The 13,563-nt window shown below is 41.0% G+C and overlaps 1 protein-coding gene across 21 annotated transcripts in view; it reads left to right on the forward strand.

Annotated features, from left to right (window-relative positions):
• The window catches only part of MAGI1 (membrane associated guanylate kinase, WW and PDZ domain containing 1), a 682,760-nt gene that overhangs the window by 649,730 nt on the left and 19,467 nt on the right, over nucleotides 1-13,563 (forward strand). For 12 of the 21 annotated variants that reach the window (XM_074198792.1, XM_074198809.1, XM_074198788.1 and 9 more), the window contains 4 exons: nucleotides 314-405; nucleotides 1,350-1,542; nucleotides 5,745-6,038; nucleotides 11,859-12,062. In XM_074198792.1, coding sequence (XP_074054893.1) covers nucleotides 314-405; nucleotides 1,350-1,542; nucleotides 5,745-6,038; nucleotides 11,859-12,062 — 783 coding nt within the window. The remainder of the gene's footprint in view (nucleotides 1-313; nucleotides 406-1,349; nucleotides 1,543-5,744; nucleotides 6,039-11,858; nucleotides 12,063-13,563) is intronic. The other 9 variants (XM_074198793.1, XM_074198808.1, XM_074198789.1 and 6 more) reach the window with 3 other exon arrangements.

A 13,563-nucleotide genomic window follows, 5' to 3' on the forward strand; every position in this document is an offset into this window, starting at 1 on the left:
TGCATTAACTCTTTTGCTAGGAACCTGCATGCTTCCTTTCATCCATATGCCTTCATTGATTCACGGTCCCTCCATTTCTCTTCTGTGTCTGCATTGACAAGCTTTAATCTATTCAAGTGCTATCCTTATTAGTCATGTAATTTTATTCACCTTTGGATAGAGGAAAATTGAGAAATGGCTTAAAAGCATGATCCCTTTTTATTGGTATAAATAATCTCTCTCTCTCTCTCTCTCTCTCTCTCTCTCTCTCTCCTTCCCTTTCCCCCCCCCTCTCTCCACCTCCCTCCTTTTCTCTCTCTCTCTCTCTCTCCAGTTCCAGATTTCCAAGAACAAGATATCTTCCTATGGAGAAAAGAAACGGGCTTTGGCTTTAGAATTCTAGGTGGAAATGAACCTGGAGAGCCTGTAAGTGTTTCTTGACATGGTGGGAGTTCTGTCAACATTTCCTCTTAAAACCTATGCTAGTCTGAAACATGTACGGAGAAATTCCTAGGCTTTCATTCCTCTGGTTCCAGACCTTTTGCTGCGGTTTCCTCACGAGGGGTAGATTAGTTATTTGTTAAGTTGGGAAAGTTCCTGTGGTCATTGGAGAATGATGCAGTTCCTTCCTGAGCATCACAAGTAGAGGAGAAGTTGTAGCTATGAAATTCCAGGGATGGAGTCCAAAGAAATTGCCTTTAACAAAGATAGGAAATGAGGTAAAGTCAGAATGGTCATCAATGGATGGAAGGTCTAATGAAAATGAACACTATACTAAAACAAATTTTCACTAAGGTGGCAATATTTACTAAGCAATCCCTGCATGTGATATGGGAGAGAAGGTGTAGGGCAATGGACTTTAAGGAGTTTATTAAAAAGGTAACAACCTATTATAGGACTAAGATATTCAAGGGATGGTTTTGAGATCGGGACATGGAGTGGTCCAAAAGGGACCAATTCCATTTTTATGATTAAAGATGTTTTCACATGACTAAATGAAAAAAAGGAGTTGATAAAGGGAGAACAAATATATAAATATATATATATATATATATATATGTATATATTATATATATATATATATATATTATAATTCTGATTTAAAAAAGAAAGAAATTCTACATCATTCATATAATTGTGGACCAAATTAAGATTTGGAAAGGACCTTAAACATCACTTACCCCAATCACCTTACTTGACAGGCTTAGAAAATTTGGATGACTTCATTGGGGATTACTATCCACCAACCTTTCCATTAAATCCATTCATCAGTTCTACTCAACAAACCTATAGGAAAGATCTGCTGTATGCAGGGCTGACCTTCTTGCTGGCTTACATTCCATCCATTCCCTCATCCAATCACTTAACAGATTTATATTGGTCACATCGTACCTCTGGGTGCTGCTGATGCCGACGGTCGCCTCAGATCTGGAGATGAGCTAATCTGTGTTGACGGGACACCAGTGATTGGAAAATCTCACCAGCTCGTGGTCCAGCTTATGCAGCAAGCCGCCAAGCAAGGCCACGTCAACCTCACTGTGCGGCGTAAAGTGGTCTATGCAGGTAAGTCGCAGCTACCAGAAGCTGGGTGCCCTCCTATATTTTCATTGTCTTCAGAGAAAAAGAGAAAGCATCTTTCCTTGCATCTGCCTCTATTTTAGCAAATGTTGGCAAATTTGGTCAAGTTCAGAATTGCCAGATGGTTTGCTTTCCTGCAACTCTGCAAACTACTGTCAGCTAAATGTACTTTAGCCTGGCTTTAGTGCATTTTCTATAGCGGGGGGGGGGGGGGGGGGGGGGGGGGGGGGGGGGGGAGGCTAATTGAATATATATTCCCCATTCCCCCATGCTGACTGATAGTACTTAGTCATCCTCTTCATTTGATGATAATTCACTGCAGAAGGAGGTAGGTGTTAAGTGGGCTTTGAAGATCATCATGAAAGTTAGAAAAGTGTGATATCAAATTAGAAATCAAAATAAAATAAAAAAAATAAACCCATGGGGACAAAACCTCACAGTTGCACTAAGACTCCCTTTGTTGTCCCTGGCTGTCATGCCATATTAAAGGGTTGCTTTCCTTATATAGCAAGGAAAGGTGTCCCCAATACCATAGGTGTCTCATTTCATAAACAAAGGCTAGATGAGCAAGCATCACAGTGGACAAAATGACCAAAGGCATAGTTCAATTTTCACTGGAGAAAACTGACTTCGCAAGGGAGAAACCTACATCCTGGAATCCTTAGTAAGTGCTGCTTTGGATGAGAAAAAATCCAAAGGCCCAAGTTCAAATCCTGACCACCTTTACTTGGGGCAAGTCAGACCTCAGATTCCCTAGTTGTAAAATTGAGTTATTAGGCTAGGTGATCTCTCCCCACCCCTTTCAGCTCTCAATCCTATAATCTTCTGTGTAAGATGTAATGTCTCTAACCTTTTAGAAACTAAGGGTCTTACTCTAACACTGACAGATTTGCTCTTTCAATTTTGGTCAAAGGTTTCACAGGTGAAAGCAGGTGGAGGCCACCTGGAGATAATGAGATGCTCTTCTTCTTTGCTCCTGTTTAATTGACCAACTTTTTTGCATATTGAATGTTTGGAGGGATGGGTTAATGGCATTTTAAACTGAAAAGGTAGGGCACTCTCTGGACCAAAATAGTATTTTTTGTTTGAGGCCTCTACAGATCTTTTGGAATAAGAGTGAAGTCATATGCTGCCCCAACATAATAAGAGTATTTCTATAGTTCCTAGACATGTAGACTTCTTGCCTCACTGAAATACAATAGGCAAATATTATCAGCCTTTTTGTGACCAAAAAAGGAGATTGAAGCTTGGAGAGATATGCATTCAGAGTTACTAAAAAGCATCAAACCCGAGAAACAGCAGGGAGGAAGACTGAAGTGGTCAAGAGGAGCTGAGTTTGGGACAGCTAGGTGGCGCAATGGATAGAGCACTGGCCCTGGAGTCAGGAGGACCTGAGTTCAAATCCAGCCTCAGACACTTCATAATCACCTAGCTGTGTGACCTTGGGCAAGCCACTTAACCCTATTGCCTTGCAAAAACCTAAAAAAGAAGAGGATCTGAGTTCAAATATGACTGCCACTTACCATTGTTTTTCAACAAAGCTGGGGCTCCTGAATCAATGTCCTATCCAAAAGTCTCATCAAAGTACTATTCTTCCTGTCTGTGCTATTACTGGGAATTTTTAGATTTATAACATGTACAAATTAATTAGTTTTTAATTTATATATATATGGATCTATTAAAAACAGCATGATCCTATTTGCTGAGTTAATATTAATGTAATGAATCAATAAAAACAGGTTCAAAATCTCCACTCTCATCTTTTTTTATTAATTTTTTTTATTTATTTAAGGCAGTGGGGTTAAGTGATTTGCCCAAGGCCACACAGCTGGGTCACTGTTAACTGTCTGAGGCTGGATTTGAACTCAGGTCCTCCTGACATCAGGGTCAATGCTCTATCCACTATGTCACCTAGCTGCCTACTCTCATCTTTATTCTTTGGGACTGTGGCTAGTGACTTAATATCCCTGCTCCTCAATGTCCTCATCTGGAATATGAAGGAACTGGGCTAGATGGTTCACTTAGAGTTCCCAATGGGGCTTATGGGGGAGCAGGGGGGAGGTGGCAAATGTAAAAGAATGGATCCAGAGTTGGCTTGGGAGTCACAAAGACTTGGGTTCAAATCCTGCCTCTGACATTGACTGGATTTATGACTATGGACAAGAATACACTTTCTCCACGCTCAGATAAAGGTGATGCCAATCTCAAGAAATTTCTAAATTGAGAGTTTCTCACACAGATAACAAAAAGGGACTTAATCCTTCTGTACCTGTTTTTTTTTTTTAGGTTTTTGCAAGGCAAGCAGGGTTAAGTGGCTTGCCCAAGGCCACACAGCTAGGTAATTATTAAGTGTCTGAGACCGGATTTGAACCCAGGTACTCCTGACTCCAGGTCTGGTGCTTTATCCACTACGCTACCTAGCTGCCCATCTATGCCTGTTTTTAAAATAATAGGTAGATTGGACGGAGTCTGAGGTCTCATCACATTCTAAATCTGTGATTTTGTGTAATCTTGAAACAGAACAACAATGTCCACAATACTACAATCCCACTCATGTATTTTAGCACTATAAGAACAGGAGCAGGACTTATGGTTGTATTGAAATGGGTGGGACTCCTGGATGAGAAATCTCCATCTACCAAAACATTTCTGCAGCTGATACACTTGGAGAAATTCTTAGATCCCTGAAAAGTGAAGTGACTTGTCCATAGTCACATAGTCCATATGACTCAAAATCCAGGTCTCTCTGGCCTCAAGGTATCACCTCTCTATTCGCTATCCCATTTGGCCTTTTGTAGAGCACTTTAAGATTGGGAAAAGTGTTTTCCTTGCAGCTCTCCCCTCTGAGGAAGGGAAATGCAATTATCCCATTTTATAGATGAGGAAATTAGTGTTTGAATGATTATCCACAGAACAAGGCAGCATTATACCCCAGGTATCCTGATGCCAAATATGTTTCCCATCACGTCCATTGCCCTGCCCAACCTTTCACTCAGGGATAGAGGGAACTATAAACAATAGCAGGGTTTTCAAGGGAGATTGATTTTGCTGCTGAAGAAATCATTCCCTTAACCTTGGAGGGGAGGGAAAGAGCTTCCAGGAAGCTCATAGGCACAGCTATCCTACATAGATCCATTCAAATCTCTTAGGGCCAAAGTCTGAGACTTAAAATTCCAATATGAATTTAGCTTCCTAGAAATCCTCAGCTTGCTGAGCCACAGAGGAGGTCCTTAAGGAACAAGGAAAGTAGCTCTCCTCCCTCAGCTATCTTCCTTGGGCAGGACTCCTCAGATCCAACCATCTGAGCTATTTCCCTTTTGCCTTATACACTGAACAGTCCTTAGAGATGGACTGGAATTCATTGGAAACTTTAATCTGAGGGCGAAGGATATGTTAGGGTTTGTGTGAAGACCAGACCCTCCTCTTGTTTTCTTCTGTGATGGGTAAATATTAAGAGGAATAATCCGAAGACAAACTAACACTTCTCTAATATTTGAGATTTCTAGATCATTTAATGCACATTATCTTGTTTGTTCTCCATGGCAGTCTCATGAGGAAGATGAGAGGTTTAGACTTGTCCTGGACCAAATATAAATGATTGTGGTTTCTTACCATTTATGTAGTGCTACCTGTCAGTGAAGGGGACCCATACTTGAGAAACAGAGCTTCACCATGTCTTCTATTGTCCCTGGCCAGGAGTGATAGGAAACACTCTCCACCTAACCTTTGGATTATATTAATTTTGAGCAAGGGGAAGACTTATTCCAGATTATTCTCTCTCACCACATTTTAAGTTCTAAGTTAACTGTTTATTTGCCATTGTCTATATGTGACATTCTCCATTACTCTGTACAGTTGCTCTTTGAAATTGGAATGCATTCCCTCCTCACCTCCAGTTTTTAGAATTCTTAAATTCCTCCTAGTGGAAACCTTTGCAGGTTTCCTAGTTAATAGTAGTTACAGAAGCATAGAATTGGAGGGGTGAGAGGGACTTTGGAGAATCTTCTCATCCAACCCATCTAAGAGAGGAATCCTCACTGCAGGGAAGGAAGGAAGGAAAGAAGGAAAGAGAAGGAAGGAGGGAAGGCTAGAAGAAGGGGGAGGAAGGAAGGAGGGAAAGAAGGGAGGGAAGAAGGAGGGAAGGAAGAAAGGCAGTGTCTCAGAAGTATCTTTCTTTGTTTTTTCAGTCCCCAAAGCAGAGAATGAAGTTCCTTCCCCAGCATCTTCTCATCACAGCAGCAACCAACCAGCTTCTCTGACGGAGGAGAAGCGCACCCCCCAGGGCAGCCAGAACTCTCTGAACACTGTGAGCTCGGGCAGTGGCAGCACCAGCGGGATTGGCAGTGGTGGCGGTGGTGGCAGTGGAGTGGTGAGCACAGTGCTGCAGCCCTATGACGTGGAGATCCGCCGGGGGGAGAACGAAGGCTTTGGCTTTGTCATCGTCTCCTCTGTGAGCAGGCCAGAGGCAGGGACCACTTTTGGTAAGCACCATGTGAGCAAGCTCCTCTCTCTCACTGAGCCCTCTAGTATATTGGAGAAAATTACCATTGAAGAGCCTCACTGAAGGGAACCAAATTCTTACTTTGGAATTGAATTGATTTAGGAAGTGTTCTCCTCCTAAGAATGTGTGTGCGCCACACATCTGGGTAAGATGCCATTCTCCAGAACAATGACTGTTTCTGGGCATTGGTCCAGGGAAAGCCTCTAGTGATGTCTTTTCTAGTTTATCACTAGTAATAGCATCACAGGGGCATTCAGGTATACCTGAGACAAGTAGAAATGCTTTTGGTTCCCAAAATCCCCCAATATAATGAGTAAAAAAAAAATAATCCATGGCCTGAATCCCTCCTTCCCTTTCCCAAAGTGTTCCCATTGTGCATTTCTCCCCACCCTCACCCCACTCCCCTCTTCTCCACCCATATGTAGCACAGGATCTTTTATGAAGTGTTTGGAATTTGGCAAGGTTGGCAAAGCCTAGGGAACCCTCCTTGAAAAGTGATCCATTAAGTCAACTCTTCATAATCTTTACCAGTAGAGTAGAACAAACTAGAGGTACAGAAAATCCCAGAATTTCATGGGTCCCCAACCTGTCATCAGGATGAATTCAGTATATAACTGAGAAATTTTCCCATTCCTTACTGTCAGAGAGGGCCAAGAACCAAGGAATTGCCCTTTCTTCTTGATCTGTCTTCTCTTCTGTTGAGAGACAACCTGATGGAATGGATAGAGGATTAGACTAGGAGAAAGAAAAGACCTGGGTTCCAATCATACCTCTGACCCATATTGACTGTGTGACCCCATGGAAGTCAATGAGCCTCTCACTGCCACCCCCCCCGCCCCAGGCAACTCTCTAAGATGACTGCAGAAAAGATGACGCTTTGCTTCTCCTCATCTCAGGGTTCTGGATGTCACAGAAACATTTCTTTCCTTCCTTAACTAGGCTCTCAAATGTCCTTCCTCTCTCCCATCCCTCAAGAAGTCTTTGATTCTCTAGTTCTTCCAGGTCTGACTCTGGCTTACACGACCCATGGTGAGGGAGAAATGAGGAGGGTCATTAGAGGCAGAAAATTATGTTTTGTTATTAAAAAATGGACAGAGAAGGAGAGAATCCTGATTAAAAGTAAAAATCAGTGACTATAGTAAAGAGAAAAGCAAGAAGGATAAACCTTTGAGACTATCAAATAAAGAAAAAGGATGATGGGGGCTACTGTAAAGCCTTGGGAAGTGTCTCTGAAAAGAATGTGAATCTAGAATCAGAGATCCTGAATTCAAATCCCATTTCCAGGATTTACCATTTATTTGGCCACAAGCCAAAGAATTTCCCTGAGCCTCTGTTTTCTCATTTCTAAAATGAGGGCATGGGGTGGGCTGGCTTCTGAGATCCTTCCAGTTTCAACTCTATAACCATTCCAAGAGGCCCAAGACCCCTAGTTCTCCAGGATCCTTATCTCTTCCTTGACCCCATTCCCAAGCCCCAGCCTCTTTTCCCCCATCCCTAGGCAACCTTTTCAGCTCTACCAGGATCCTCTACCCAAGGCCAACAGAGCTGCTCCCAATGGCTTAGAGTTGGAATAATCTCTGTTCCCATGCTTGATGGGAGAGGGCGATTTCAAATTCAGATTGTCAGAAGCATCATTCCACGTGGGGATTAGATTCCCTGGAGTTGTTAATGTTGGTTAGTGAAGAGTTACCATGGCTTGATGATAGAGAGGCTCACCTGTGAGTTAGGAAGACCTGGCTCTAGTTACTGCTTCTGATGGATACTAGCTCCATGATACCCAACAAATTAGCGTCTTATTACCCTAGATCGCTATAAAACTCTAACTTACAAATGAGCTGCCCATCTGCATGGGTGGAAATAATTTCCTCACTAGGACTTCTCTCTAGATCGTTAAAAAAATGGAAGGAATATTATGAGTTAAATAGGAAATTTTTTTGGTAGACTTGCTTAGCAACCTTAAAGACAGTGTGTCTATTGGAAAAAACATTTGGAGACTTGAACAGCTGACTTACAAATGACTCTTGGAGCCCAAACTGTCTGTAAGCTTTGGAACTGCCAATATTTTGTTCCAGCTAATGTTTCTTCCAGTTCAATGGCTTCCAGTTTCCTTAGCTTCCACTTTGATTAGGATTGAGGAGAGGGAGTAATGCAGGGAGAGCAGGGCATCTCTGTAGGGTAGGAGAAAGGCTGCCTTTAGCTGGGATCGGCTATCGATAATCCACCAACTAGACTCTACCCCCAACCCTCAGTGTCTGATGAGTGCAGCGACAAAAGATCCCATCAGCAGTGTGCGCCCCTTGCTACCTTTAGCATATTGACCCAATTAAGTATTTTCTCAGTAGTGGAATAAAACATCAACCCGTCTCACCTCTGGCACACTGCTTCCCCATTGTACTAATTTTTTTAAACTCATCTTAAACAGATGAGTCAGCAAGATACGAGAGTGTTTGCAGTAATGAGCACAGGGTGGCAAACAACACTTGCTTAACCACTTTAAAAGCAATAATTGCTAACATTATGGATAAATGACTTGAAATCACAGTTGTTTTTTTTTTATTGCTCAGATTCTTCAGACTAAAAACCACCTTCAAGGTCTTAGGAGCACCATTTCCTAAAATAATCTGGCCACGGAATGCTCTATGACATTAAAAAAAAATCTGAATGGAGCCCATAAGTATAAAAATCCATGGTCAAGTCCATAAGTTGTGGGGAACAGTGACTGGACAAATCAGCCACTCAACAATAAAGTTACCATCCATATGACAGCATCTCTCTTCCCTTCAAGTTTTTTTTTTGTTTTTTTGTTTTTGAAAGGCAATGGGATTAAGTGACTTTCCCAAGGTCACACAGCTAGGTAATTATTAAGAGTCTGAGGATGGATTTGAACTCAGGTCCTCCTGACTCCAGGGCTGATGCTCTATCCATTGCACCACCTAGCTGCCCCCCCTTCAACTTTCTGATTACTCATTTTGTTTAGAGGTGGGAAGAAAAACCACGTGTGGAGAAGCAAGGGGGAGGCCACGTGTCTCCTGTTGGGAAAGGGTTAGTCCAATATTGAACTCATACAGATGTTCCTTTTTTTTGCATTCCCTTGAGTTGGATGTTAGATTTCCCTATTTATATTTTCCTCCATGAAGGAAAAGAGAGAAAAACTTTAGAGAGATATTTAACCAGAAGGAGCCTTCCCTAAAAGGTGAGATGACCGAACAGAGTGGACAGGGAGAGTCTCTTGTCTGCTACATGTGAAATACTTTATAAACTTTATAATGTCCTTATATAATATATACTTAGATATATTATAATATATAATAAATTTACATTTAACATATATAATACTTTATAATGTATTTTTAAAACATAATATTAGTTATAATTGTTAATGATAATACTGATGTGATTATCATTATTATATGATATAGAAGATGGGGCAGGGAGGCTATCCCTGCTTGTCCCTTAGCACTCCCAGGCACAGTGGGAATTTTCTCATCAAAGATCCCATCTTGCAGAAGTAAATGCTCCCAATGAGCCCAAATCCAGAAACATTCCTCCATTGACTTTCTCCTAGACAGTCCTTCAGATAATGTCCCCCCCCCCATACACACTTTTATAGAGGTCTCAGAATTCTAAAACATTTCTTTCTGCCTTAGAGGCATAAGTGAATAAGAATCCTGGCAAGCAGGCACCATGTTCTATTATAATGATGAATGAATTTCTTCACTGATGTACTTTGACCAAACTCTTTTCCTTTGACTATTGCAATGAATAAATCACACTTTCCCCTAATGCTTTGCATGAGAAGCTTGCCCTCAGCTACACCATGCTCACCATATCCACACCCCTGCTGTTTTAGAGCTTTCCCACATGGGTAATCTTTAGAACTTTCAGACTTTGACTTTGAGCCGGAAGGAAGAGGGTGCTACTTTTCTGTTTCCACCGCCAGTGTGATTCTAGTGTTTTTCCATTTCATGACATGAACACAGGTTGCTTTTGCTGACATTCAAAGATTTTTTTTGAATGTGTCTTTAAACATACCCATTCATTTTCATTTTGATGAAAATTTTCCACCAACAAGCACCTAAGTGCCAGCCATTGTGATAGGCACTGGGGATATCTGTTCACTTGACCTTCTTGCTCTTAATAACCTTTCTACCTTTTATAGAGAAAGGCTCAACTGATAGAATATCTTTAAAGGTACCAGGAAAACAAATTCTTTAAACTATAGGCAAAATCCTCTTTGAAAATCCATATGATCCAACTATATACATGGTTTTATTCATCATTCTTTAAGGTGGCTTTCTATGGTTGACATCACTAACCAGTGGTCCTACAAAGACAAATTCAAGACAGCCAAGCCCTTAATTAGCTTACATTCTAGTCACATTTTTTTTTGCCCCACATCTACAATTTCACCTCAGAATCAATTGGCCTGTTGTTCTTGTTCCTCCTTCATTCCCAGAGAGGACCAGTGATACTGGATATTGTGACTTGTACATGATTCAGATTTTAGTGGGGCAGTTACACAAAGTCATCAGCCTCACTCTTTCCTTCAGAGTCATTGCAGTTCAGTGACAAGACAAAAGTCATCATCTCTAGGAACAGTCTGGGATGCTATGATGACCTTGGCTTTTCTTTTTGTTTTTCTTTTTGTTTGTTTTTTTTGAAGGCAATGGGGTTGAGTGACTTGTCCAAGATCACACAAGCTAAGTAATTATTGTCTGAGGTTGGATTTGAACTCAGGTGCTCCTGATTCCGGGAATGGTGCCACTTAGTTACCCTGACCTTGGCCTTTCTAAATTCAGATCTTTCTTTACCAGACCTCATTTTGTCACTGAATCAATTGCCTATGTTTGGCTAAGTTATAAAGCCTTTCCCAATGCCAAATAAGTCCCACACTTAAATATTTATTATCTCTTTTTACTGAAATAAAGATAGGCAATTTCTGAGAAAATCAGAAGTCTTAGATTATGGGACTTTTGGGAGACAGTTGGTCCAGTATTGAACCCATTCAAATATTGCCTTTTTTTTGCATTCCCTTGAGTTGATGTTCTATTTTCCTATTTATTTTTTCCTCTTTGGATGGGGAGAGAGGAAAACTTTAGAGATATTTAACCAGAAAGAGCCTTCCTTAAAAGGTGAGATGACTGAACAGGGACCATTTGTGAGAAGTCCCACAAAAGTTGGGGATGGTACAATGGCCCTTGGATGTCCCACCTTATGTTACCTTGAAGACAGAATTTCTGCCTCTAAATCCATGTGGTGTTTTCAGAGTGGGTTTCTGTGGTGCTGGTTTCATGTCAGACATAGAGTGATGATCTTTCTAAATGGAGAAAGAACAAAACATTGGCAGAATCTTGGACAATATATGGTCAAATTGGAGGGAGAATTAAGATAGTAACATAAAGATGGTGAGAAAATTCAGTTGCCATTCTATAGTGTATAAATGAGCCATTGGCCCAATATTGTCATTATTGTTAATATCATATACTATCAAGTATTTTAGTAATCACTAGTTATTCCACAGTTGGTGGGGGGCTGGGGGCAGTGCAGTCTACCCAATCTTTGTCATTAGTCAGAAGATTTGAAGTCAGTGACAGGATTAACATGGTTATACTTGCTTTCCTTGCCATGGAATTGCCAATGTTTTGACCCATCAGTGCGAAACTTTCCTTTAATAACATTTGCTTGATGCTTTAATTAATTAACCCTTAACCTTCTCTTTCCCTTTTCAATCCTTTCTCTCCTCTTTCCTTCACTATGTTCCCACATAATTTTTTTAAAAATTAAAAACTCACTACAAAAGCAGGAAATGCATGTGTGGCCATGCCCCACAAAATAGGTCGGATAATTGAAGGGAGTCCTGCTGACCGCTGTGGCAAACTGAAAGTAGGAGACCGGATCTTGGCTGTGAATGGATGTGCCATCACCAACAAATCCCACTCAGACATTGTCAACTTAATCAAGGAAGCTGGAAACACGGTTACCCTCCGCATCATTCCAGGGGATGGTAAAGTATATCTTTGTTCTCTCTCTCTCTCTCTCTCTCTCTCTCTCTCTCTCTCTCTCTCTTCTCCTCTGCTTTTTCCTCTTCTTCCTCCTCCTCTCCCTCTTTCTTCTTTTTCTTCTTTTTTCTTTCTTCTTTTTCTCTTCCTCTCTCTTTCTGTCTCCTTTTTCTTCCTCTTTCTTTTCTCTCTCTCTCTCTCTCTCTCTCTCTCTCTCTCTCTCTTTTTCTCCCCCCCCCACCCCCTTTCATTCATGTAATGGAACAAGCCACCATGTCCATCCCTAACCACGTAAATCTGTGAAACCTTCACCACATTTATTAATGCATCTCTCACGGAAAGCTCTGTACTCTGGCCCTGTTTGGGTTGTGGCGTGAAGATCTCTGAAAATCTTCCACTTTCCCTCAGTCTTCAGCCCTCGGCACCCTCCTCCTCTTTAAAATTACTAAGTCTGAATACTTGAGTTGTTTTGAAAACATAGTTGGAAACAGCCATGGGATTTTTCATATATTCTATACCTGAAATAATCAGCATCCCAAAACTTCATAAACCTAAAAGATGGTGGTCTAAGCAGCCACTCAGACCTTGTTGGAAGGCCACTTTTATTTTTATTAGAGTGTTTTGTTTCTTGTGAAATGATTGATAGCTGAGGGGAATATCACAATTCAGTTCAACAAAATTTCTCTTCTTTGCAAGTGTCTTAGAGTATATGTTCCAGTGATAGGTTCCTGATCCTTAGAAATAGAATCCATGTGATTTTCAAACTCAAAGGATTTATAAAGCACCCAGGAATAGACAGACACTGGGCTAGGTCCTGGGGATAGAGGCAGAAATGAACTAGTGCCTCTCTTAAGGGAACTTATATTCTGTTGGAAATGAGGAATGGAATGACAACATGGGCATGTACAATGGGATCACTGTTTTGGGGTTCAAAAGATCTGCCTTTTATTCTCTCTGTGACCTTAGGCAAGTAGTGGGGCCTCCTTCAACCTTGGGTTTCTTCTCTATAAAATGATGATTGGCTGGAAGGGACTCAGAGATCTCTCAGCTTCCTTCCAGCTCAAAATCCTATGAGCCAAAACTGAAAATGAGCAAGGGACAACGTCTGTAATGCTCTGAGGAAATAGGTTTAGATTAAATGTAATTGTCCCCTTCTTCTGAACTTTATTGGTATTTAATGGAAACAAGGTTAAAATGTTAATCAGAGCTGTTGAGTTGGGCAAGCATAATTTGGTGGTTCCAAGGATTTCAATCTGGTGTAGCATTTTCTGCCTGCATTAAAAGTATAAACCTTGGGAAAAAAGGGGATTTTTTTGCCAGAGATTTATGGTGATCTTTGCTTGCTCATGAATAGAATGCAAAATTCTGTTGTAAAACATTTCTTTTGAATGAAAGGGAATGTATTGATAAAGAAAGCTTTTAAATTTCAATTCAGTGTTTCTGAAAGACAAGGAAACGAGATCTGCTAACAGTATATCTGAGTATACCTTCTTTCCTCTACAGCAA

Source organism: Macrotis lagotis, chromosome 8, assembly GCF_037893015.1.
Source record: "Macrotis lagotis isolate mMagLag1 chromosome 8, bilby.v1.9.chrom.fasta, whole genome shotgun sequence".
Lineage (NCBI taxonomy): Eukaryota > Metazoa > Chordata > Mammalia > Peramelemorphia > Peramelidae > Macrotis > Macrotis lagotis.